Source organism: Oncorhynchus nerka, linkage group LG4, assembly GCF_034236695.1.
Source record: "Oncorhynchus nerka isolate Pitt River linkage group LG4, Oner_Uvic_2.0, whole genome shotgun sequence".
Taxonomy (NCBI): Eukaryota; Metazoa; Chordata; class Actinopteri; order Salmoniformes; family Salmonidae; genus Oncorhynchus; species Oncorhynchus nerka.
Genome location: NC_088399.1, coordinates 61,069,705 through 61,097,542, shown reverse-complemented (window position 1 = coordinate 61,097,542; position 27,838 = coordinate 61,069,705). Strand labels below are relative to the sequence as shown.

Genomic DNA, 27,838 nt, shown 5'->3' with positions numbered 1-27,838 from the left:
ACTTTTGCAGATGTTTTAGATTAGCCATAGCTTTAAAAACTTTGGGAGTCTTGACAAAAAAATCAAATAAAGGTGGACAAAGTAAAACATATTTGATTTTAATTTACAGATAATCCAGTTTGATATGGTCTGGTCACATAGTGAGGAGAATCCTTCACTAAAATGACTGTTATTTAACAATGAAATGAACACAGAATCCCTTTCATTTCGTGGCTGCGCCCTCTCTGCCGCCACAGTGGACTCCCAGAATGCTGCCAATTTTTCATAAAAATGTGCTCGACTAGCGCATTGGAGGAATAGCATGAGATGACTTTGCACTGAGAAAGGTTTGGTAAAGAAATGATTGCTTATTTCACAGAGCGTTCCTCCGATTAGATCGGGGGGGCTTTCCTCTTAAACATTCAACAACCAAAAAAAGCATCTCTAAAGTCAGACTTGAAGGGTCAGGTTCACAGTAATCTTCATGCAAAGTGACCACACCACTCGAGTTCGGAGGAGGTACGTGTCGGGCAATGGAGAATCCCACCGCTCTGTATCTACGGCTGAACTGAATAAATTGCTAATCTGATCAACGTGTGTGGATCAGCACTTGTTCAGTTCGCAGCCTGTGAGAGTAGTGGAGATGCAGACAGACATAGCCACGGTGAGCGTGAAAAACAAAGTGCGTCAGGATCAAAATGGTCAGCCAAAACAAATCTTAAAAACAAACAAGACCGTAAGTGGTCTTCCAGGTTCGAACAGTCGTTAGTATCTGAGGTGAGTAGGAAGCATTGCCCCTTTCTTCCCCATGTGTCATTGGTGTCTTCATCATCATCTCCCAGTAATAGGGGTGGGGGCGTCAATGTTGTGTAGTCCAGTGTGTTCATACAGTATGAGGCATGGCTTTCGAAAAAAACAGCATTTCCCAGGATCCTCTGAATAGCATGGCTGACAGCAACAAAAGCAGTTTCGACTCTCAATGCTGGTTAAGTGTCAAACACACAACGCTTTACTGAAACAACGTTTTGGCACAATTACCAAAAGCGCACATATTTCAATTTTTAGACACTTCCAGGCACACACAACATGGATAATTCATGCAGACCTAACCACCATTCAAACATGAATACGTATCACAACTGCGCTCTCATGCACAGATATCTAGATTTGTTTTCATCTAGACAAGTCACTTGTCAACCATTTTGTAACCTGTCAGAGTAGAGTAGGAATATTCAGGCTAGTCTTCACTAGCAGTCTCCCGTTTTCTCCTGGGGGGTGGAGGGGTAGTTTCTCAGTGCCCCCCCCCCCCACAAATCTTTCCTTTAAATGGTCTGTCCTTCTCAGAGGTTAAACATAATTTAATTAATCTTGGCTCAGTGTGGGCGCAGGGAAGTTTAAATACGGGGGTGTGTGGGTGGGAGGCTTGACCCTGTTCCCAACAGGGTTTTCTCTCATTCTCCAGGACCCATATGTCTTAAGTGTCCTATGGGTGGAGAGGTGTCCGGCTTGTGTGGTGGAGAAGAGTGAAAGAGAGTGGGTGGTGAGGGATTAGGGGTGGGGAGGGGTGTTCCACCACCCTCTGTTGCTATAGCAGCTCCTCTCTTTGCTTTTTGTTCCTGGTGGGGCCCTGGCCGTTTTCCAGGGTGCCGTTGTGGGGTCGGAGGAGGTGTCCTCGTTCCCTGTCTGTCCATGGGACCCCTCCCTGGCCGTCGTCACTGTCCAAGTCTGAGTCAGAGCGCATGAGGGCTGAGGACGAAGGGGCGGGGGCCGGCTTCATTCGGCCTGGTGGGGGTGAAAGGGAAAGGAATAGGAATGTGCTGTTTTCAACATATTCTAAGATAATAAGGCACAGAGGCTATGTAAAGTGTGTGTGTTACCAGCTCGGGGTGGGTGTAGCTCCAGGCCGTCCTGCTCTTCGCCATTAAGCATCTTATAGCGGCTTTTGCTCTTGTGGCGCATTTTACCCTTACGCCTGTTCAAAACACAAAGTGCTGTCAGTCTGCTTATTCCACATTACTGGATGGACAACAAGCACGTATTTAAAACAGAGTTGCACGCCATGCAATGTAAACAAAGCAACATAATATTAATGTACAAAAATGTCAAACTCAAATGTTAATGGCACTCTTACCTGCGGCAACAACACACTATTCCCCAGACAAAGGTCGCGATGGCAACCACGATCATGAAGGATGCTATGGTCACATACAGCACACTCCATTCTGAAAGAGAGAGGGTCAATACAAGTCGCAGGTTGTCAGAATGAGAAAGCGCAAATTCAGCACTTGATATTTCCATTACGTCGCTTTCCACTGTGTGTCATACTCGGAAGTAAATTCATGCAGTCACATGAGTCTTCACAGTATCCTAATGTCATCATCTTCAATTTCACGAGTGTCCACTCCGCTCCTCACCACAGTTGCTCTCTTGGTCCCACAGCTGTCCTTTGATGAAATTCTCCATCCAGAAGGGTTGGCAGATACAGGTCCGCGTGAACGAGTCGCAATCCCCGTGACTGGAGCAGTTCAGCTGGCAGGCTGCAGGGGGAAGAGAGACGTTAAGAGACGTGAACTTCGAATTCCGTCAGGCCACAGGTTTTCTAGAGTCTTCTTGAAATCTTCTTGGTCAAAGACGACAATCGTATCCTAACTGTCTTTTAAGACTAGTCTATCTAACCTGGAGATGAATAAAACAAATATATTAAGCCAAACTTGAAGTTGTAAGTTAAAAAGAGAGGTAAGGGTAAGTCAAAATAAACTAAATTGCCCATACTTTAAAGATCACAAATGTAAAAACAATATAAAAAAATACATATTTCATTCATAGAGCATGTTTAATTTCACAGCAAACTCTCAAACTCTCAATAAGTGCTTGTCATGTAAATTAAGTCTCAAATTAAGTCTCAATTCATTTAGTCCTAATACATTTCTCCATCCATGTCATGCTTTTATCTTGTCACGTGTCTGGATACTCACTGACTGTGTCTACCCGCCGTGCCTTGAAGATGAGGAAGTCGTTCTTCTGTTTGCGTAGCTTGTTGCGCAGCCCCAGAGCCACACTGTGACCGGACAGTGGGGGGCGACCCGGACCCCCAGACACCAAGAACACCAGTCGAGTACTGAGAGGAGAGGAATGGAGATGGGAGGAAATTAATAGATTCCCACAACCAGCCTAATTACGAATAATTCTTAGTAATTATAAACATTGACTCCTAGTTTTGTAACAAAGAATCTCTCATAAGTGTGGTAACAAAGTTACACATTGTAAATGTGTACAAGAAATAGTATGTCAGAGAAAGAGTGAATTCCTGTGTTCTTGCACTTACATTGCAATTAAGTAACTTACTGTGCCAATAAAGTCGAGTGAGTTGAAATGAAGAGACCGAAACAGAGGAAAGGAGCTGACCTGTGCTCGTTGAAGGCGCTGACCTCCCGTACGATGATGTCACTGTCGAGCACGCCCAGCAGCACGCCCACCTGTCTGAGCAGCATGTCTCTCTGGCGGTGGGACACCTGGGACACAGACACCTCCAGCACCAGCTCCACCAGGTCACGCTGCCACACGTCTGACAGGAGAGAGAGGGCGGAGGACAGAGTGAGGGAGAGGAGAGGAAGACATTGGGATAATGATAGTGTGTGTAGGACCCATTTCTGCTGTGCTTGTGTGTGTTATCCATATAGTATTTCTCCTACTTCCCATAGATCTGAATGGATTGGGAGGGAGGAATATAATGGAAAATAAACCTAGTGTATCAACAGGCTAGCTGTAGCTATAGCCACATCCATTTAATTATTTCAGACCAAGTGTCGAGGGGTTGATTTGGGGCTGTGTTTGTAGTCCATAAGGAGCCCACTAACCCGGTTTGACCTCTACAGTCCCTCTGTCTGAGCTGCTCTGGCCCTTGCTGTCTGTCACAGTCAGAGTGAAGCTGTACTTTCCCTCCACCAGGTTAGTGAGAAACAGCACCGCCTGGTGGTCAGAGTTGTTCAGTACGTCCTGGGGGACAAAGACAACACAACTCTTCAGACAAGATGCATTTGATTTGTATTTGATCAATTACAAAGGTATTTTGTCTTATGTTGATGACACATTTCTTAATTCAAAGACGTTGAAGACATTGAATTATGTTATAATTGCAGAACGTTGTATTTTCGAGCTGCATGCAATGGCCTACACTACTGCAAAAAGAAAAGTGGAAAAACTGGTCTGACCAGAACACATACTTGTTCAAAATATTTCCAGTAGTAGGTCATTGTACGCAAATATTATTAAGTAGAATGTTTATCATGAGAAATGCAAGAGCAGATTGCATTTGATCATAATGCTTTTACCTAATACAACAATGAAGAGGGAAATGTATGCTACATTGTACATTTTCTGTTGACTTACTATAGGTACATTGTATGTTTGCCACAGTTCCCCTAGCACTTAATAATATGTTCTGTAAATATTTCTGTTATCCGTTATAGTACCACGGAGTGGACTCTCTCTCACCCCTGCTGCAGGACTACTGTCGTCACGGGTCCACAAGTAGCCGACTCCACCCTTGTCGTCTGTGGAGTGGGAGCCGTCCAGGGCTGCAGTCCGCAGGGGCAGAGAGATGGCCGGGCTGGACTGGACATGGGCTACTGGGGGTTGGTCTAACTCTGGTAAAGAGAAGACCAGACACTTTTAAAGGATATTGCCGTGCCAAAGAGTATTCTGAAATACTCCGTATGCTGTTTCTCTCCATGCACCTGGTAATAATATAGGTGTGTGAGTTATGCTTCAGTTATACTTCAAAGGGGTTTTGAATAGTTGAGTGCGTCTCGTGTGAGACCTCGTCTAGCCTGTTTCTGAAAGCTTCAGAGAGTTCCATCTCTGACACATTTCTTTGTCGGCAATTCTACATTAAATAAAGTTTCAAGTTTTTAATGTCACAAGTACAGTGAAATGCCTTTCTTGCAAACTCAAATAATAACTGTGTTTGTCTGGTAAAAACTAATCTCAGCACCCAGAAATAAATCAGAGGCTAAGGAAAAACCTACTCTTACGAAATCAGGAAAGAGAATTTAAACGAAAACACACACAACGGGAAAATTACCCTCTCGGACGATGACCGTGACTGTGTCGGTGCTCGCCAGCTTCCTCTCGTCCGTCACGGTCAGACTGAACTCGTACTCGCCCACCTGCAGCCCCGTCACCGTGGCAACGGCGCCATCGGCGTTCTCGATCTTCACTCCGTCCGGACCCCTGAGAGACAGACAGACAGACCATCACAGAGTCAGACAAGTGGAGAAACAGCAGTTCCACTCTCCGCTGTCAGCACATAGCGCTGAACTGGGCCATACATCATGAGAGATGGAATAGAAGAGAGCTCCAAAGAATCTTCTCCCACTCAACATATTGCCTCTGTGAGTTGAACCAAGTGTCAATCTCATATACAGAGAACAGCGAGTCTGTCATTTGCCAAAGGGTGCTCTGTGTTTATTTGGGAGTGTGTGCGTATGTGAGTGTGTACGTGAGCGAAAGTGAGCATGAATGTGGTTGAGTGCGTGTGCGTCTATGTGCATGTTGGGTGGGTGGGTGGGTGGGTGGGTGGTTCTGTCTGTCTGGTCTGGTCTGGTCTGTGTCCGTCTGTGAATACTGACTTGCTCTGTTTCCAGTGGTAGGTGGAGATATTCTGGTCGTCCGTGCTCTTGCTGCCGTCCAGAGTGGTGCGGTCCACAGGTAGGGTCAGCTCCTTCTCTGGACCGGCGTCTGCTACTGGGGGCTTATTGTTCTCTGAGGAGGATGGAACACAAGCAGGCTCAGGAGAACATAGATTTTGGTGACATGCTGGGAGGACAATATCCATATAGAAGTGTATTCTCACGTACAGAATCGTGCTAGTTTAGCCTGTCTCTATTCTCAATGTATGTTTCATCAAGGGTAAACAAACATCCATTCAGATATGTTATATAATAGCAAAGAATTAGAGAAAATAATGTGTGGCTTATTTCATGTAAATCAGGCATGATATTCACACAACTGCAAGATCACACAAGGGAGGTAGCATTTTCCATTCATTTCTCTTGATGCTATTCCCAATGTAAGCCTCAACAAGGTTAAGCCAACACACATTCAGATAAGTGACACAATAGCATTGGTGTTGACATTAGCCATAGACACACATGATACACATGCTGCTGGCTTACCTGGCTGGACGATAACAGTGACCTGTGCCGTGTCCTGCTGTCCGGCTGTGTCTGTGACAGTGAGCTGGAAGGTGTAGTCTCCTTCCTGCATGGCAGACAGCTGCAGAGCGGGAGTCCGGACGCCCTATCGAACGAAGAGAATGCTATCAAGATGGCAGAGAAGAATTTCACTTTTTTTTTTTTTGGTGCCCGAAACAAAGAAATGTCCACCTTCAAAACAACAATTGCCACAATAAGGCTATCATGAAAATAAAGTGAAAATGAAATAATAATAAAAAAGACAGAATCCCCTTGATTGCTAAGACAGGCCCTGTGCATGGTCTCTGACAAACCGAAGCTTCCCCTGGTGCTCCTCTCTCACCTGCATCTCCACCACCTTGCCCTTGCTCTCGGGGCTGAGCGACCACTCGTAGGCCAGCGGCTCGCGGTCGTCCGTGCTCTGGTTGCCATGTAGTGTGACAGCGTTGCGCGGGAGCGTGATGACCTGGTTGGGCCCGGCGTTGGCCACCGGCCGGTAGTCCACGGCCTTGTTGACCGACAGCGTGGCCTGGGTGGAGCTCTGGGCCCCGTCCGAGTCCGTAACAGTCAGACTAAAGGGGAGAAAATAGGGGACAGATAAAAACTACAAACTCAAAAACACACCAACTCATTTGTTTTGGAGGTGAAGTAAAAAGGTGTGATATTGAAGGATGCGGGAGGACTGTTTTAATTGAACACTTACGCTTAATTCTAAACCAACCCCTCATCTCTAACTACTTGGTACTGTGCCAGGCATGTGTACATCTGAGATGCTAATCTGAGTACCGTGCAGGAAGGTCCGGTTTATGACAGATAGACAAATTCCTAACATCCTCCTTGCTTCTAAGACCCACAGTAGCCTTCACCTACAGCTGAAATGGGGAGAGGGGGTGAGGGGCGTGGGCGAATGCATGTGATATGGTATGACGAAAACATCTGAAGTAAGAGATAGAAGGGGAATACAAGGTAGAGCATGCCCATAGGGACAAAAATAGAAAGAAGTACCTCAAGGAATATAAAACAATATGTAGAGAATATACAAGATGACGCATTGCCCATTGAGAAGACAAGGTAACAGTGCCTGAATGTGTAGTTCCCTGGGACCAGGCCGGTGAGGGTGAGGAGTTGGGTGTCTGCAGAGACCTTCTCCTCCCTCAGCGGGCCCTTCACCTCCTCCCAGTGCCACGCCACCACCTTGTCATCGTCTGTGCTCTCTGAGGGGCCGCACACAGCGAGAGGAGGAAGAGAGGAGGAAGAAGAGGGGAAAAGAACCGGTTAAATGTATAGGCCACCCTGCCTATATTTTTGCCCCGGTCTCAACCCTGACTACTAAAGTTTGTCTTCCATTGTTTTATGTAAGGTGATAATGTAAAAACTGCCCAGGGTGGTGTTTGGAGGACCTTTGCACCAAGCTAAAGATCAACATTAGTATTCTAGGGCAAATACCGGTTCTTGACCTAAAATGGTCAGGCTATAATTTCAATGTACGCTAGTAGAGCTATAATCTAAATAAAGGCACCCTTGACCAAATCTCTTTTTTTGTCAGGAAACAACTAGACAAGATGCAACATAAGACCCCTTTTGACATCATCAACAGATGGTGCAATTCTAGTTTATATGATTTGATTGAGACCAAAAAGCCAGGTGTACTCACGGCTGCCGTCGATCACGGTGGAGCTGGTTGGCAAGGATATCTCCTGGAACTTTGGGGAAACCACAGCGACGGGGAGCTTGTTTACCCGTGGCTCTGTGAAGTGGAAGAGGTTAGCTAATTGGCTGAATGGTACAGCTGGGTTGTGTTCATTAGCGAACGCGTAGCAAAACATTGTTGCAATGGAAAACTAAAATGAGCATTTCTTATTGGACAACTCCAGGTAATCCATCACTGTTTCAGTCTGTTATCTTCCATTTGGTTCGAATGAACATGACCCAGGTATGAGTCATTGTCGACAGTTCAGTATAAGCCCATTAATGGGAGAGTCAGGGGAGGTGCCCTTTAATATGTTACAGTTTGCACGTTCCTACTAATGAGCATATCAAACACAGTCAATACGAGTCATGTTAGTTTAACCCCCACCGGGTTTGACTGTGACGTTGACATAGCCCTCTCCGTGTGCTCCGTCACCGTCCACGGTCACCTCAAACTCATACAGTCCCACCGTCAGCTGAACACAGGAACAAGAGCCAGAGAAAGGTTGAATTAGAGCGAATACTATAGGAATTGTTTCTCATTGTATTACAGTACTGTATAAATGGCTCTAGTCACAAATTCAATTTCAGTTAAGCGGCCGGGGTTTGAACAGAGATAGAGAGAGACAGAGAGACAGAGAGAGACAGAGACAGAGACAGAGAGAGAGAGAGAGAGAGAGACAGAGAGACACAGAGAGAGAGAGAGAGAGAGAGAGAGAGATAACGGTTGAACTAATTCAAGGAGCTGCACCTTGCTGAGTTTGAGCGTCTCACTGTGTTTCCCCTCCATCTCTCCACTGTAGTCTTTGGGGTGAGTCCTCAAGAGCCAGTCAAATGCATAGTCGGTCCCTTTCGAGAAGTGAGAAAGAGAGAGGGGCGAGTCAAAGCCGAGGAATGACATGCAGGGATACAGAGCTAGCCTTAGTACCAGGCTGTTTTCTGCAGTAGCTCTCCCCTTTGTCATCGTCATCGCAAACTTCAACAGATAAGCGTATGTAGAATTAGGGGTGACACATGGACTACAGAGGGTGTGTATAATACAGGTGTATGATACAGTAAAACAAAGTAATAAGGCAGGTAGGTTGAGTAGTACCTGGCTGGGGCGCTGGCACCACAAAGGCGTTGAGTTCTACCTCGTTGCGCGGCAGCGTGACCGCCACACTCTCGCCTGCCGACACCACCAATTCCCGGACTGTCATGGAAACCAGAGGCATGACATGGACTAAACTGGAGGACGGAGCAACTGAAACAGCAGTTAATTCAAAGTAGACAGAAATCTGCAGCAGGTGCCAGTTTTTGAGCTGGAGTAGATGTCTAGAGCAAATGCTTTACCTGCCATGAATACATACCTCAACACATACATTTTGTGATTAGTATGTTATTAACCCAAAAGTTGCCGAGGGTGAGTTTTGAGGAATACTAAGTCAAGATTTCCGTGTCCACAGCCTTACCAGCCTGGGTTGGTGATGTAGTGATTGTAGGAGCATTAGCAGGAAGCACAGAGCTGCTGTTGGAAGATGCTGGGCCTATGGCGTCCTCTGATTTAGAGTTCTGCTGTGAGGGTGATGGAGCTTCTCCACTTCCATCAGTTAGCTGGCTGTTATTCTTATCAGATGTTTGAGGGAAAGCTACTCCGCTGGTGCCGCCGACTGTTGGAGCCGGAAGCTCTTCATCCTTGGAAACTCCCTGCCAAGACATGGATGTACTTCAGATGAGAATGGAAAGAGGACTAAAGGCATTGGCTACATTGTACAGGCTTCAATAGCCTTCACGACGTCAACCACTGCAGTTAAGAGATTGCATGATATTCAATAACACACAAGTCAGGGAAATAAGGTTGTCATATGCATGTAGAAATGTATATGAAGGTATTTAGTATGTGCATTCATCTACTCTGTCCCAGTGATCCTGGAAGGAAGAACGGAGGTAAACCGTCATTTATGACTCAACTACAGAACAGTAACTTTCCATTGACTCACAGTGCTAGAACGTTTGTGGTCCGACCCATGTTTCTGGCTTACGGCCTCACTTCCCTTTCCTGTTTGTGCCCGCCTGAGCCTTCTCCTCCGAGCTGTGGTGGTGCCCTTTGAAAATAGCTGTAGGAGCCCCAGGGACTCAGTGTGGGGCTGGGGGAGAGATGTGACTTCACAGACTCCTCTGTTGGAGCAGTTCAGCAGCACACAGTGCCCCCCCAGGCTCCAGACAGCGCTGCAGGCTGGCTCAAGACAGCAGGAGTCCCAGCAGCTGGCGCTGCCCCTCCCCACGGCCAGGGGGCGCCAGCCTAAATCGACTACGCTGCTCCAGTGGATCCCCAACACTCCCCCCGTCACCCTGCAGATCTCAGCAGATACACCTGGAGAAGGAAAGAGAGTTGTTACAGTGTGTGTATAAGAGGATGTGATCAGTGCCATCTGGGTCAAGGATGGGTAATTTCAGATACATGGGCCCCTGAGTGTGTTGCTTTTAGTTCCTTCTTGCTTAGCGCTGGGAAGCCAGTTGCATGCAGTCAGAGCAATCAGTGACACTAATGTGCTAGGCAGATGAGAAAAGCAGGTGACACTGGTTTTGCGCCCCACAGATTTAAGGCATGGATGTTGCGTTTTTTTTAACAACACCATTTTAAACTTGAAACAAGCGTTTAGCTTACCATGTTATCTTTCTATAGCCATATGTACCTTGCAAATGCAATTTCTTAACATACAGTAACACTCCAGACATGCATGAAGCTCAACTGCTCAACCAAGTCACAGCGGTAAAAGGGAAAGGAGACCTTTCCCTGACAAAAGACAGAGATTAGGCTACATTATCACCAAGGTCTAAAGTCCTATCACCAGGGGCTCAAGAACATAAACAAAAAGGCAGTATACAGAAAATATCCGAGCCCTGAAGCAAGCTTCCAGAAAACTGGAACGGAAATGGCGCTCCACCAAACCGGAAGTCTTCTGACTAGCTTGGAAAGACAGGACCATGCAATATCGAAGAGCCCCTGCGGCTGCTCGATCAGCCTTCTTTTCCAACCTGATTGAGGAGGATACAAACAATCCAAAATTGCAGTATCTCCCAAGAGAGGACGGCCTTCAATTCAGCAGATGGATTCCTGAACTTCTTAGACGGAAAGATCATGACCATCAGAAAGCCAATTATGGACTCCTCTTTGAATCTGTGTCTTTCTCCAAAACTTAGTTGTCCTGAGTCTAAACAGAACTGCCAGCACCTAAGATAAATGGAGACATTCAAGGTTATTAATCCGGTATCTCTCGAAACATTCACAAAAATAGTCATGGCCTCTAAACCTTCCAGCTGCATACTGGACCCTATTCCAACTAAACTACTGAAAGAGCTGCTTCCTGTGCTTGGGCCTCCTATGTTGAACATAATAAATGGCTCTCTATCCACCAGATATGTACCAAACTCAATAAAAATCGCAGTAATAAAGCCTCTCTTGATAAAGCCAAACCTTGACCCAGAAAATGTTTTAAAAAATAAATAAATAAATAAATAAATAAAATGTTTAAAAAAAATAAAATAAAAATCGGCCTATACCCATTCCTCTCCAATATTTTTTTATTATTTTTTATTAAAAAGCTGTTGCACGGCAACTCACTGCCTTCCTGAAGACAAATAATGTATTCGAAACGCTCCAGTCTGGTTTTAGACAGCATCATAGTTCTGAGACGGCACTCGTGAAAGTAGTAAATGACCTTTTCATGACGTCTGACCAAGGCTCTGCGTCTGTCCTAAACCTAAGTGCTGCCTTTTACACCGTCAATCACCACATTATTTTGGAAAAAGTTTGGGGTCACTTAGAAATGTCCTTGTTTTCGAAAGAAAAGCAACTTTTTGTCCATTAAAATAACATCAAATTGATCAGAAGTAGAGTGTAGACATGGTTAATGTTGTAAATGACTATTGTAGTTGGAAACGATTGATCTTTAATGGAATATCTACATTAGGCGTACAGAGGCCCATAATCAGCAACCTCCACTCCTGTGTTCCAATGGCACGTTGTGTTAGCTCATCCAAGTTTATAATTTTAAAAGGCTAATTGATCATTAGAAAACCCTTTTGCAATTATGTTAGCACAGCTGAAGACTGTTGCGCTGATTAAAGAAGCAATAAAACTGTCATTCTTTAGACTAGTTGAGTATCTGGAGCATCAGCATTTGTGGGTTCGATTACAGGCTCAAAAAGGCCAGAAACAAAGATCTTTCTTCTGAAACTCGTCAGTCTATTCTTGTTCTGAGAAATTAAGGCTATTCCTTGCGAGAAATTGTCAAGAAACTGAAGATCTTGTACAACGCTGTGTACTACTCCCTTCACAGAACAGCGCACATTGGCGCTAACCAGAATAGAAAGAGGAGTGGGAGGCCCCGGTGCACAACTGAGCAAGAGGACAAGTACGTTGTAGTGTCTAGTTTGAGAAACAGATGCCTCACAGCTCCTCAACTGTCAGCTTCATTAAATAGTACCCGCAAAACACCAGTCTCAAAGTCAACAGTGACTAGGCGACTCTGGGATGCTGGCCTTCTAGGGTATCGTTGGATGGGGCCACAGTGTCCCCCGACCCGTCTATCTCCCTCTCAACCTCTCTCGACCTCTTGTGTGGGGGCTGTGCTTTGGCAAATGGGTGGGGTTATATCCTGCCTGGTTGGCCCTGTCCGGGGGTATTGTCGGACATGGTCAGTGTCCCCCCCATCTATCTGCCTCTCTCTCTCTCTCTCTACCTCAATTTAAGGGCTTTATTGAAAGTGAAATAAACTTTTTTTTTACAGCAAATATTACACTCACAGAAGTTACAAAAAAATCTAATAAATTTCAAATGTCATATGTGCAAATAGGTAAAATACAAAAGGGCAAATAAATAGCAAAAATATGGATTGTATTTACAATGGTGTTTGTTATTCACTGGTTGCCCTTTTCTTGTGGCAGCAGGTCACAAATCTTGCTGCTGTGATGGCACACTGTGGTATTTCCCCCAATAAATAAGGGACTTCATCAAAATCGGTTTGTTGTTTTCAAATTCTTTGTGGGTCTGTGTAGTCTGAGGGAAATATGTAACTCAAATATGGTCATACACTTGGCAGGAGGTTAGGAAGTGCAGCTCAGTTTCCACCTCATTTTGTGGACAGTGTGCACATAACCGGTCTTCTCCTGAGAGCCATGTCTGCCTACGAAGGCCTTTCTCAATAGCAAGTCTATGCTCACTGAGTCTGTACATAGTCAAAGCGTTCCTTAAGTTTGAATCAGTCACAGTGGTCAGGTTTACTCTCTGTTTGGGGCCAAATAGCATTCTAGCATGCTCTGTTTGCCCCCATTTGTGAATTATTGGTTGGTGAGCAGACCCCAGACCACAACCATAAAGGGCAATGGGTTCTGTAATTGATTCAAATATGTTGAATTTATTTAATTTTTGATGTCATAGAAGGCCCTTCTTGCCTTGTCTCTCAGATCATTCACAGCTGTGTGTAAGTTACCTGTGGCGCTGATGTTTAGGCCGAGGTACGTATACTTTTTTGTGTGCTCTAGGGCAACGGCGTCTAGATGGAATTTGTATTTGTGGTCCTGGCAACTGGACATTTTTTGGAACAACATTATTTTTTGTCTTACTGAGATTTACTGTCAGGGCCCAGGTCTGACAGAATCTGTGCAGTAGGTCTAGGTGCTGCTGTAGGCCCTCCTTGGTTGGGGACAGAAGCACCAGATCATCAGCAAACAGTAAACAATTGACTTCAGATTCTAGTAGGATGAGGCCGGGTGCTGCAGACTGTTCTAGTGCCCTCGTCAATTCATTGATATATATATATATATATGATGAAGAGTGGAAAGAAATGTGTGTTTTTGCCAATTTTAACCACACACACACACTTGTTGTTTGTGTACATGGATTTTATAATGTCGTATGTCTGACATCAATTTGTATAGCAGACCCTCATGCCAAATTGAGTCAAAAGCTTTTTTGAAGTCAACAAAGCATAAGAAGACCTTGCTTTTGTTTAGATTTGTTTCTTTGTCAATTAGGGTGTACAGGGTAAATACGTGGTCTGCCATATGGTAATTTGGTAAAAAGACAATTTGACGAGTTCATTCTTTTCACTGAGGAACTGTAGGAGTCTGCTGTTAATGATAATGCAGAGGATTTTCCCAAGGTTACTGTTGACGCATATCACACAGTAGTTATTGGGGTCAAATTTGTCTCCACTTTGTGGATTGGGGTGATCAGATGCCAGAGCTGAGGATGATGTTAAAGAGTTTAAGTATAGCCAATTGGAATTTTGTAGTCTGTATATTTGATCATTTAATTTAGGATACCATCAACACCACAGGCCTTTTTGAGTTGGAGGGTTTGTATTTTGTCCTGTAGTTCATTCAATGTAATTGGAGAATCCAGTGGGTTCTAGTAGTCTTTAATAGTTGATTCTAAGATTTGTATTTGATCATGTAATTGTTTTTGCTGTTTGTTCTTTGTTATTGGGTCAAACAGATTGGAGTAGTGGTTTATCCATATCTCCATTTTGGATAGATAACTCTGTGTTTGTTCAGTGTGTTCCAATTTTCCTAGAAGTGGTTAGAGTCTATGGATTCTTCAGTTACATTGAGCTGATTTCGGAGGTGCTGTTCCTCTTTTTCCGTAGTGTATTTCTCTATTGTTTTAGTGATTCACCATGGTGAAGGTGTGGGCTCAGGTTCTGGGTCTCTGTTTTTGGTTGGATAGGTTTCTCAATTTCTTTCTTAGACATTTGCATTCTTCATCAAACCATTTGCCATTGTTGTTCATTTTCTTAGGTTGCCTGCTTGACATTTTTAGATTTGATAGGGAAGCTGAGAGGTCAAATATACCGCTTAGGTTTTCTACTGCCAAGTTGTCCCGGACGTTGTCTAAAAGGGATTGAATTTGTTGTTGCTTAATTGATTTTTGGTGGGTCTCCACACTACTTTCCTTCCTTCTGTAGCATTTCTTAATATTATTCAGTTCCTTTGGCTCTCTCTCTCGACCTCTCTCTCTCTCGACCTCTCGACCTCTCTCTCTCTCGACCTCTCTCTCTCTCTCGACCTCTCTCTCTCTCTCGACCTCTCTCTCTCTCTCGACCTCTCTCTCTCTCTCGACCTCTCTCTCTCGACCTCTCTCTCTCGACCTCTCTCTCTCGACCTCTCTCTCTCGACCTCTCTCTCTCGACCTCTCTCTCTCGACCTCTCTCTCTCGACCTCTCTCTCTCGACCTCTCTCTCTCGACCTCTCTCTCTCGACCTCTGAATGCTCGGCTACGGAAATCCAACTGACATTTACTCCTGATCTGTTGCACCCTCCACAACCACTGATCATTATTTGACCCTGCTGGTCATCTATGAACGTTTGAAAAACGATCTGGCCTTATTGGCCAGGTACTCTTATAATCCCCGGCCACCCCTCAAAGCCTGGTTCCTCTCCATGTTTCTTCCTAAGTTCCTTCCTTTCTAATGAGTTTTCCCTAGCCACCGTGCTTCTAATGTACATCTGCATTGCTGGGTTTCTGTATAAGCACTTTGTGACATCTGCAGATTTAAAAAGAGCTTTATAGATACATATGATTTGATGTGTCTCTAGACAAGACATGGCACCAACCATCAACTCAGACACTCACTGAAAGCGCACCTATTCCCATGGCTATTGTTGCCATAGCTCCAGACGCTCCAGAGCTGAATATTATGGGATGTGGGTGTAACTTGAACTCCCTGTAAAACTGCTTGCAGCGATTGAGCCTTTCTGCTTTCTTTTAGAGAATGGGCCCTTTTGTCTCTGTTTAGTCATTTCCTCCCCCCAGGCCTTGTGGCATCACTCACCCACACTGTAAAAACAGCCATTCGGAGTGGAACTACCACTGAAATATGCATGCACGCCTCAGAACCAGCAGGCAGTACAAACAATTACTAACAACCCGATAAACACACAGTATGCTTCAGTTCGACTGGTGTCTAGCCGAAATCAGCTAGGCGAACCAAACAAGTGTGCTCGCATACTCCCTTAAATAGACCTTCGCTTGAAATTTAAAAAAATTAAATAAACATAATTGTACCGTTTGTCCATTTTGAGACCCCATAGCCAGTATATAATTCCTCATAACAGTCCGAAATCATTTAAGATAACTCAACCAATCTGTCATCAACACATTTTTGCTGAGATCTTACATGATGACCTCACCGCTTGCATTATGTGCGCGAGCGTTGCAAAATACATTTATACATACAGTTGAAGTCGGAAGTTTACATACACCTTAGCCAAATACATTTAAACTCAGTTTCACAATTCCTGACATTTAATCCGAGTAAAAATTCCCCATCTTAGGTCAGTTAGGATCACCACTTTATTTTAAGAATGTGAATTGTCAGAATAATAGTTGAGAGAATGATTTAATATTTTATTTCTTTCATCACATTCCCAGTGGGTCTGAAGTTTACATACACTCAATTAGTATTTGGTAGCATTGCCTTTAAATTGTTTAACTTGGGTCAAACATTTTGGGTAGCTTTCCACAAGCGTCCCACAATAAGTTGGGTGAATTTTGGCCCATTTCTCCTGACAGAGCTGGTGTAACTAAGTCAGGTTTGTAGGCCTCCTTGCACACACACGCTCTTTTCAGTTCTGCCCACAAAGTTTCTATAGGTTTGAGGTCAGGGTTTTGTGATGGACACTCCAATACCTTGACTTTCATTGTCCTTAAGCCCTTTTGCCACAACTTTGGAAGTATTCTTGGGGTCATTGTCCATTTGGATGACCAATTTGCGACCAAGCTTTAACTTCCTGACTGATGTCTTGAGATGTTGCTTTAATATATCCACATCATTTTCCTCCCTCATGATGCCATCTATTTTGTGAAGCGCACCAGTCCCTCCTGCAGCAAAGCACCCCCACAACATGATGCTGCCACCCCATGCGTCACGGTTGGGATGGTGTTCGTCGGCTTGCAAGCCTCTCCCTTTTCCTCCAAACATAACTATGGTCATTATGGCCAAAAAGTTATATTTTTGTTTCATCAGACCAGAGAACAGTTCTCCAAAAAGTACAATCTTTGTCCCCATGTGCAGTTGCAAACCGTAGTCTGGCTTTTTTTATGGTGGTTTTGGAGCAGTGGCTTTTTCCTTGCTAAGCGACCATTCAGGTTATGTCGACATAGGACTCGTTTTTACTGTGGATATAGATACTTTTGTACCTGTTTCCTCCAGCATCTCCACAAGGTCCTTTGCTGTTGTTCTGGGATTGATTTGCACTTTTCGCACCAAAGTACATTTACATTAATCTCTAGGAGACAGAACACGTCTCCTTCCTGAGCGGTATGACGGCTGCGTGGTCCCATGGTGTTAATACTTGCGTACTATTGTTTGTACAGATGAACATGGTACCGTCAGGCATTTGGAAATTGTTCCCAAGGATGAACACGACTTGTGGAGGTCTACAATTGTTTTTCTGAGGTCTTGGCTGATTTCTTTTGATTTGCCCATGATGTCAATCAAAGAGGCACTGAGTTTGAAGGTAGGCCTTGAAATATATCCACAGGTACACCTCCAATTGACTCAAATGATGTCACCTATCAGAAGCATCTAAAGCCATGACATAATTTTACAAACTTAGTGTATGTAAACTTCTGACCCACGGGAATTGTGATACAGTGAATTATAAGTGAAATAATTTGTCTGAACAATTGTTGGAAAAATTACTTGTGTCATGCACAAGTAGATGTCCTAACCGACTTGCCAAAACTATAGTTCGTTAACAAGAAATTTGTGGAGTGGTTGAAAAATGAATTTTAATGACTCCAATCTAAGTGTATGTAAACTTCAGACTTCAACTGTACATGTTATTCAATCATTTCATCCAAACTGCTCGCACACGTCTGCGTAGCCAGGCACTAAAATAGAACTTGGTTCTATATTTGACGCGCTGCAAGTCCCGCCTCTCCCATATGTTTATAGGAGCATATACCCACGTTGGTGAGCAAAAGCTGAACTGAGGTCCACACTCCAGTCCAATTGGTGGTGGTAATGCACCTTAAAGTTGGTTGCCAACCGCCATATAAAGTCTGAAGAAGACTGAAACTAACTAGGTTTACCCTTTTATCTGTGGATTAATTGTCGGAGTAGAGGACCTTGTGCATTTCAGATAAAATAACAACCTAATGTTTATATCCCAGGAGAAATGAGCTAGAAACAGCAAGCTAGCTAAATGGTCATGAATGTTTCTGTCCTCAAATGAATATAGTTGGTTCAGAGTTCGTTTTGATATTTCAACATTCATGTCCTGATCGGTCTGGTGTGGATGGACAAAATCAACATGCGCGGACGCACGCGAGTGCCCGGTCTAGTCAGCATGTTAGTCACACAATTTTACATTTAACTAAGTATTTTTCAATAAATAAATGTGCATGCCAACGAGTCGTCTCTTGTTCAACAACAACAAAAACTTTATTGAAGAATTACTACTGTTGACCAATCACCGACGAAGGGGCGTAGTCTTCGGATTTGAACTTCGACTTGCATCCCCCCCAAAAAGATGTTCCCCCGAACAGCTAAAATAACCCTCACCGAAGTTCAAAACGTACAAAAACGTCACAAAAAATTTCCTCATAATGTATGCACGAACTCTACCGAACTGTTTCGGCTGAGGAGCATGCGGACGCAAACTATGACACAAACTATGTAATAAAGACAAGCATCTATTGTTAGACACTGGTATTTATGTTGCAATGTCTCAGATTCCATAAAGCCTATGGTAAGTATAACAAAATAATCAACTCAATGAATAGATCTCATTCATTCTAACATCCTGGACAATCATGACATCGCAAATAATTCCAGAGAAATGTATTGGTGCGTTTTACCTGCGGGAGCAACTAAGCGGCACAAGAAGCTCAGTGATAGGAAGAGGAGATGTGTCTGTGTCAATCGAGGTCGACTCCAGCTGAACAGGTTCTGATATGCATAGGACATTTTCCACGAGGATTGAGGACCTGGACAGAACAGAAACAGTTGTCAGGATTGTACAACATTACTAGCCTGGAAATCCAGACCAAATTCCTCTCAATAGTAAAACAATAGTGAAGCGTAGTATGCTTCAGTCTGGATTTCCAGGCTACAACATTACACCACCTTGATGTAATTCAACACCGGCACGAACCAGGCGCTAAGCAGGGATTGACATTTAAAGTCTGAAAGGAGGCCTCCCGAGTGGTAAAGTGGTCTAAGGCACTGCATCGCAGTGCTAGCTGTGCCACTAGAGATTCTGGGTTCAAGTCCAGGCTCTGTTGCAGCCGGCCGTGACCAGGAGACACATGGGGCGGCGCACAATTGGCCCAGTATTGTCGTGGTTAGGGAAGGGTTTGGCCGGCAGGGATGTCCTTGTCCCACAGCACACTAGCGACTCCTGTGGCAGGCAGGCCGGGCGCAGTGCACGCTGACACGGTCGTCAGGTGTACGGTGTTTCCACCAACACATTAGTGCGGCTGGCTTCCAGGTTAAGCAGGCATTGTGTCAAGAAGCAGTGTGGCTTGGCTGGGTTGTGTTTCGGAGTATGCACTACTCTCCGATTTTTTTTTCCCGCCTCTCCCAAGTCTGTACGGGAGTTGCAGCGATGAGACAAGACTGTAACTACCAATTGGAGAACACGAAATTTGGAAGAAAAGTGGTAAAAAGTCACTTATTTTTTAAAAGTCTGATAGACAAGTCAGGAGTATTTTTGGTTGCCCCGAAAATTATGATCACTTCTGCGAAAATGTAAATGAGTTATTTCCACACAGAAGAACCATATACTGCCTGCCTTTCACCTACACATAGGGGAGGACTCAGAAAGATCAGTACTGAAAGTCTTTGTATTTTGATTGTTTTCTGTAAAGGCTCTGACTGCCATAAATTGTCTGTCTTTCACTTAAACAAATGGGGCGGAACCAGAAAGATCAGTTTTAGGCTACTTTGCAGTTTGGTGGTTTTCACTTCTTTAAAAAGATAATCACCTGCCCAATGAAGCAATCTCAGAACAAGCTCAACTTGCGTGACTATTCAGTTCACTTACCCCAGGCAATAGCCCAATCTCTTCTGTAAATCCCAGCTAAGGCGAATGGACACATTGTATCATTTCAGGACATTAAAAAGAGTCAGACAGGTGATCAAATACAATTGCGTGCATTAAGGTCACAATCTTTTACAGTACAGTTTACCTTTTATTTACCTTTCTCCTGGCCAATTGGTAGAAGAGGGTGGAGACTGAGAGCAGCTGGAGTTAGCTTATGTGGGGAGGGAGGTGAGGTGAAGGGTGAAGACAGGTCAACACCACCACTATGTGGAAGAGCAGCTTCAACATGACACTCCCTCTGACCCCCTACTGCCCTGGCAGACGAGAGAGCAACCTGGGGGAGGAGGCGCCGATACCGATTATTGGAGGACCAAAAAGGCAGATACCGATTAAATCGGACGATTTTTAAAGATTTTTTATTTGTAATAATGACATTTACAACAATACTGAATTAACACTTATTTTAACTTAATATAAAACATCAATAAAATCAACTTAGCCTCAAATAAATAATGAAACATGTTCAATTTGGTTTAAATAATTAAAAAACAAAGTGTGCCATGTAAAAATGTGCGCCATGTAAAAAAGCTAAACGTTTAAGTTCCTTGCTCAGAACATGAGAACATATGAAAGTTGGCGGTTCCTTTTAACATGAGACTTCAATATTCCAAGGTAAGAGGTTTTAGGTTGTAGTTAATATAATATTTATAGGACTATTTCTCTCTATACCATTTGTATTTCATATACCTTTGACTATTGGATGTTCTTATAGGCACTATAGCATTGCCAGTGTAACAGTATAGCTTCCGTCCCCCTCCTCGCCCCTACCTGGGCTCGAACCAGGAACACATCGACAACAGCCACACTAAGAATCGTTACCCATCGCTCCACAAAAGCCGCGGCCCTTGCAGCGCAAGGGGAATAACTACTCCAAATCTAAAAGCGAGTGACGTTTGAAACAGTATTAGCACACACCCAGCTAACTAGCTAGCCATTTCACATTGGTTACAACAGCCATTAGGCTGATAGGCTTGAAGTCATAAACAGGGCTGTGCTTGCGAAGAGCTGCTGGCAAAACGCACGAAAGTGCTGTTTGAATGAATGATTACGGGCCTGCAGCTGCTCAGTCAGACTGCTCTATCAAATCAGACTTAACATAATAACACACAGAAATACGAGCCTTTGGTCATTAATATGATCGAATCCGGAAACTATCATTTCGAAAACAAAACGTAAATTATTTCAGTGAAATACGGAACCGTTCGGTATTTTATCTAACGGGTGGCATCCCTAAGTCTAAATATTCTTGTTACATTGCACAACCTTTAATGTATGTCATAATTACGTAACATTCTGGAAAATTAGTTCGCAATGAGCCAGGCAGCCCAAACTGTTGCATATACCCTGACTCTGCGTGCAATGAACGCCAGAGAAATTACACAATTTCACCTGGTTAATATTGCCTGCTAAACTGGATTAGTAGTTATAACTAGTGATTATGATTGATTGTTTTATATAAGATAAGTTTAATGCTAGCTAGTAATTTACCTTGGCTTCTACTGCATTCGCGTAACAGACAGGCTACTCGTGGAGTGCAGTGGTTAGAGCATTGGAATAGTTAACTATGCGGTTGCAAGATTGAAACCCCTGAGCTGACAAGGTGAAAATCTGTCATTCTGCCCCTGAACAAGGCAGTTAACCCACAGTTCCGAGGCAGTCATTGAAAATAAGAATGTGTTCTTAACTGACTTGCCTAGTTAAATAAAAGGTATAAAAACGGCGCCCAAAAATACCAATTTCCGATTGTTATGAAAACTTGAAATCGGCCCTAATTAATCGGCCATTCCGATGAATTGGTCGACCTCTAGAAGAAAGAGGTTCTCCTGGAGATGTTTTATAACATAGTAATGAGTGGCTGTTCTATAAGCACTTGTAACAGGCTTCCGGTCGGGTTAACAGAAATTCTGTTTGAGAGAATCATGAGCATGGTTAAATATCTGCCTGACAGGAGTCGTCGGTGTTGTCTCTCCACCCACTGACCTCAGCGTTCACTTCCATGCACTCTCCTTCTGAACATTGTTTATGGTATATAGGGTGAGGTGCTGATGGAATGTGGTTAAGGCACATTTCAAATGTTGAAGGGACAGCAGAACAGCATTTTACAACGGTTATTAGTCCTTATGCTGAAAACTATCTGTTTCGATCCTCGATAAGATTTTTTAAATTCTGAAAACATAAACATGTCAGCAGGTACCAAACACGCATGATGAAAAAGGCCTTTCAAAAACGACATCAACATGTGGAGAGTTTCCAACAATAATCTTTTTGCTCTTGAAGAAGTCCGTTTTTGTAACTGGTAAAAGGGCCCATAAGCACCAACGTGTGAAGTTCATAGGAACATGTCAAATAGGGAGTCCAATGAAAACTAAAGGCATATATACATTTTTTCCACCATTTTCCATCCAAAAAATTAGGAATGAGCAAAGGCTTCGATTTCTTGTCAAACAGATGGAAAAATGGTGTCTTAGAAAACATCTCCCAGAAAAAGTCTTAAAGGGCCAAAATGCAGTTGCTACATACATTTTTGAGCTAATAAATTAACGATATGAACCCATTGATTCTAAAAGAATATAACATAAATGCCTAATGAGCTTAGATCAACTGTTGTCCTCCATCAGAACCCAAAATATAAGCTTGTTTTACACATTACATGTATTTGTCACATGCAGTGAAGACAACAGGTGTAGACTTTGAAGCAGTGGCTGTTCCACTGGATGTCATAAGGTGAATGCACCAATTTGTAAGTCGCTCTGGATAAGAGCGTCTGCTAAATGACTTAAATGTAAATGTAGACTTTACCATGAAATGCTTGCTTATGAGCCCTTCCCAATGATGCTGATTTAAAGAGGAATAAAATACATACAAATTAAGCGGATGGATTTGGAAAGTATACGGACCCCTTAACCTTTTCCACATTTTGTTACATTACATCCTTATTCTAAAATTGATTCAATTGTTTTTTTTCCCCCTAAATCAATCTACACACAATACCGCATAATGACAAAGCAAAAAAATATTTTTAGAAATGTTTGCAAATTTATTCAGACCCTTTACTCAGTACTTTGTTGAAGCACCTTACAGCCTTGAGTCTTCTTGGGTATGACGCTTCCAGCTTGGCACACCTGTATTTGGAGAGTTTCTCCCATTCTTCTCTGCAAATCCGTCAGTGCACAGCTATTTTCAGATCCCTCCAGAGATGTTTGATCGGGTTCAAGTCCAGGCTCGGGCTGGGCCACTCAAGGACATTCAGAGACTTGTCCCGAAGCCACTCCTGCGTTGTCTTGGCTGTGTGCTTAGTGTCGTTGTCCTGTTGAAAGGTGATCCTTTGCCCCAGCCTGAGGTCCTGAGCGCTCTGGAACAGGTTTTCATCAAGGATCTCTCTGTATTTTGCTCCGTTCATCTTTCCCTCGATCCTGACTAGTCTCCCAGTCCGTGCTGCTGAAAAACATCCCCACAGCAGTGAGTGCTGCAAAGATGGTTGTCCTCCTGGAAGGTTCTCCCCATCTCCACAGAGAAACACTAAAGCGCTGTCAGAGTGACCATCGGGTTCCTGGTCACCTCCCAGACCAACGCCCTTCTCCCCCGACTGCTCTGTTTGGCCTGGCGGCCAGCTCTAGGTAGAGTCTTGGTGGTTCCAAACTTCTTCCATTTAAGAATGATGGAGGCCACTGTGTTCTTGGGGACCTTCAATGCTGCAGACATTTTTTGGTACCCTTCCCCAGATCTGTGCCTCGACACAATCCTGTCTCTGTCTACGGAAAATTCCTTCAAACTTATGGCTTGGTAAAAACCAATGCACTGTCAACTGTGGGGCCTTTTAAGACAGGTGTGTGCCTTTTCAAATCATGTCCAATCAATTGAATTTACCACAGGTGGACTCCAATCAAGTTGAAGAAACATCTCAAGGATGATCAATGGAAACAGGATTCACCTGAGCTCAATTTCAAGTCTCATAGGAAAGGGTCTGAATACTTATTTACATAAAGTATCTGGGGTTTTTTAAAACCTGTTTTCACTTTGTCATTATGGGGTATTGTCTGAGGAAATGTTTTTATTTAATTGATTTTAGAATAAGGCTATAACGTAAAAAAATGTGGAAAAAGTCAAGAGGTCTGAATACATTTCCAAAGGCACTATATACATACAGCGAGTACGAGTACCACATCAATGTGCAGGGGTATGAAGTATTTGAGGTAGTTACATTTCCCCTGCCCAATCCCTCAAATTTTTATAGAAACAGGGGCGGGGACCACTTTGTTATTATTTTGAACTGCTGATTTAAAAAAAGGTATTATAAATACATCAAAACACCTGGGTTGGGTAGGTTACTTTCTAAATGTAATCCGTTCCAGTTACCTGTCCAAAATTGCAATCAGTAACGTAACCTTTGAATTACCAAAACTCAGTAAAGTAATCTGATTACATTCAGTTACTTTTAGATTACTTTCCCCTTAAGAGGCATTAGAAGAAGACAAAATGTATGTTACCAATTGAACAACATCTACTGCAGGATTAACCAATATTAAGGTTTACATTAATGGCCATACATGGACAAGGATGTTACATTTTACTTTATGGGATGGTTATGTTGGCTTCTTATAACCTATTGCTTTCTATTACGTATAATAATATCTTTGTAAATAATAATTTGTAAATCCAAAAATGGATGTAAGAACTACAGATACACTTAAAGGGGCAATCAAACGTGTGCGAGTTTGAGCATATCCATTAGGCCTATGGATTCTTTCTTTTTTTATCAGCATGAATTAGATTGAGCAATAATACATTTTATTTTGTAAAGTGGTTTCTTGCATCAAACACAACATTTTCAGACTCATTGTCTGAAGGACAAGTGGATAAACAGGTTAATGTCAAGCCCTGCGTGTTTGTTTTTGAAAGTCTCATGGAAAGTCTCATGGATTGCAGGCCTACTTTGAATGCCACAAAATACAACACTGCACGTTTAAAAAAATAATCTCTATACCTGACTAGCTTTTCAAAGATGTCTAGAAATGTAAACATTTTGTGCTCTTGTTGGAAGCAATCACTCCCCCATTGCCGACTACAAATGATCTATAACTGGGCTAATAACTAACAAACTAGCAAAGGAGAAGAACAAAAATGTACCCATGCAGCTCTCGCTTTGATCTCAAAACAAGCACATCTACTCACAACCGCTCATGCTGTAAACACAGTCCAGTTAAAAGTAAATGGCACAGATCCATATATGGCAATGGTCTATTTGCATATAGGGCTACTGCAACTCTGATTGTTTATGCCACTCCGGTCTGTGTAGAGTACGGCTGAGTCAAGCATGTCAATACAATAGAATCTTACTCCAATGCGTTTAGCCTAAAACAAGTTTGTTTTGTGTCAGTGTGTTACATTGAAAGTGGTTAATATTGTGTTGATGCAATCACAATTGGCACAGTAAAGGGAAAAGTTGATAGTGTTAACAGGGAAAACTCTAGAACAGTGGTCACCAACCAAGATCACTTTGAGTCAAAATGCAAGCTGAGATCTGCCACTCAGATTTTTTGTTGTTGACATGACTTAAAATGTAAACCTATGCAACATCAACCAATTAAAAACAGTACTGTAGCAATCAGATTTGTGCAGTAAACTATAATAAACTTTTTTATTATATAAATTGTTTTGAGATAGGCTATATGAACACCAGTAATAGATCCGTTGTTGTATTACTTATGAAGCACCCCTGAGTGAGCATACATTTAAATAATTTGCTTTCTATTTTACTGGGCTGATGGTGCCTGCATCTGATGGTCAGTCTCAGCGGAGGGAGAGAGCAGCAGACTGAGGGTCCATTTCTCAACATCCCTCCGCTCTGACTTTACTCCTCTGACACTGACCAAAAAGGGACACCGTCTTCCAGCGGATGGCGAAACTTGAGTCGCGCCGCATTATATCTGCCTCATGCACAAATTCATGTTGTTACTCCCGTGAACAGAGAAAGTGAAATATTCCTTGATATAAAAAAAGACCCAAGTCGCTAATAATAACAACGCAAGCCTATAGATACACTTGCCTACTGATTCATTACTGCTGCACTGCTTGTTGTAGCGCTGAGTGGCAATGAACATGAACTCACTCATAAAACAGCAGCTTTTTTGCTGTATTCCTTGACAGTCTCCCTGTAGTCATGGTTTTACATGTTTTGAAATCTCACAGTATTAACTTTGCTATAGATTTCTTGTGCTTGCTACGTTACTGCAGACACGGTAATCTGAGCCATCCGACTGGCCAGCGGTGGGCATACAGTGCACTTGATTGGCTCTCGTGAAGGTAGAATTGGGACCTACAGTCACATGAAATGTTTCCTAATTGGAACAGTTCGCAGGGCAGCAGAATCGGGTGCACCTTCCACAAAACAGCCCAAAACTAATAAAACATTTTTGGAACAAAGCTTTATTGTTGGGTTTTTACAGAAATGTTTGGCTATGCACGCAATTTAGAGGGAACATTGCTGCCAACTACTATCAACACTTATGTTCAGTTTAGGATTTTTTTTGTTTAAATACGCCTTCTGTAAATTTGGGAAACATTGCCTTGAAGTACTGTTACCAAAATCACACATTTCTTCAAGGTATTTTCATATTTCTCACCCTCATGAGGAAAATGAAAATTCACAGAAGTAACATGTAAATGTATACCTATCAAATTAAATCAGTGTTTTTACTGATATCAACTTGTTTATGAATTCAGTGATTAAAACTTAAAATTCTGTTACCAAATTGAATTGGATACATAGCAGTCACAAACCACAGTTGGGTCACCTGCTACTGTTCTCCCTTCCACTGACATACTGTTCAATTCAGCTGTTTTCTTTCACTTTCTGTCATCTGGTGGATAAAGAAAGAGGTTGAAAAGATTGCCTCAAGGCTTAAAAATCCTTCTTTAACCGGTCTCCTCCCCTTCATCTACACTGATTGAAGTGGATTTAACAAGTGACATCAATAAAGGGATCATAGCTTTCACCTGGTCAGTCTGTGTCATGGAAAAAGAGCAGGTGTTCTTAATGTTTTGTACACTCAGTGTATGCCTATTATCCTCCTATAGAATTAGAAAAGGTGGAACGCTCGCCACATGCTGAAAATCTAACCCAAGTAGAATAGCAGTAGGCTACTATTTTTTCCCTTCACAATTCCTCAGCAAGTTCTTACAGGAAGTGCAGAGAAACAAAAACAAAACAGAGAGCAGCATGAGCACATTTAGTTCAGGTTGGAGTAGAAAGCAATCCAATGGCATGGAGCATAGGCTCTCTCACACACACACATCATTTTCTGACTGATTATCGAACTGAGTGTATGTGGCAACTGCTGCGCTAGAAAGTCATTTAATATCAACCTCCCACTTTACATGACAAGCAAACCTGCATGATATTGGTAATTTCTCGGATCCGCATTACAGCAAGCAGACATTGCCACACTTACATCCGCCTCAGTCTTATCAACAGTTGTATCCTGATAATGAAACGAACTGCGATGACAGCTGTCAAAAATGCCTGGCTTTTTGAAGTTGTTTCTGGCTTTAGAAGTCCAAAGGGCTTCGTTCCAGATCTTCTAGGTTGCTTTCATATAACACAAAAATCCACAGGTAAAAAATACTTAGTTATCAGATATTCTAAATAATTGTTTATTTGCATTTTGGCAGCGCGGTGGCTCGAGATCAGTCGTGACGTGGTGCCTGCAGAGGTACCCTCCCTCTGCCATGTGACGCGGTCACTGGGAGGCCACCTCTGTCATCAACTTTTTAGACGCAAGTTCTCATGTGGAAAAAAGCAAACAAGGATCTATGCGATGGTCAACTTTAGATCCGGGCAAGGTTTCACTGGCTTTTTCCTTCTTGCTCCCCCCATTCTC

At 43.1% G+C, this 27,838-nt stretch overlaps 1 protein-coding gene across 2 annotated transcripts; it reads right to left on the bottom strand.

Annotated features, from left to right (window-relative positions):
• Window positions 1-82: 82 nt before the first annotated feature.
• Window positions 83-27,838, bottom strand: LOC115128312 (dyslexia-associated protein KIAA0319-like protein). Of its 2 annotated transcripts, none has more exons than XM_029658047.2 (22): window positions 27,410-27,838; window positions 20,044-20,232; window positions 18,712-18,840; window positions 9,842-10,215; window positions 9,314-9,548; window positions 8,956-9,054; window positions 8,614-8,711; window positions 8,251-8,338; window positions 7,828-7,920; window positions 7,255-7,387; window positions 6,517-6,745; window positions 6,156-6,279; window positions 5,610-5,742; window positions 5,063-5,211; window positions 4,474-4,625; window positions 3,837-3,975; window positions 3,385-3,544; window positions 2,955-3,097; window positions 2,394-2,516; window positions 2,111-2,201; window positions 1,857-1,951; window positions 83-1,761 (listed from the first exon to the last, which is right to left on the bottom strand). In XM_029658047.2, the coding sequence occupies exons 3-22, from the start codon at window positions 18,818-18,820 to the stop codon at window positions 1,565-1,567; spliced, it is 2,964 nt and encodes a 987-aa protein (XP_029513907.1). In that variant the 5' UTR covers window positions 18,821-18,840; window positions 20,044-20,232; window positions 27,410-27,838; the 3' UTR covers window positions 83-1,564. The 2 variants fall into 2 exon arrangements, with proteins under 2 accessions (XP_029513907.1, XP_029513909.1); XM_029658049.2 differs by having other exon boundaries at window positions 20,055-20,232.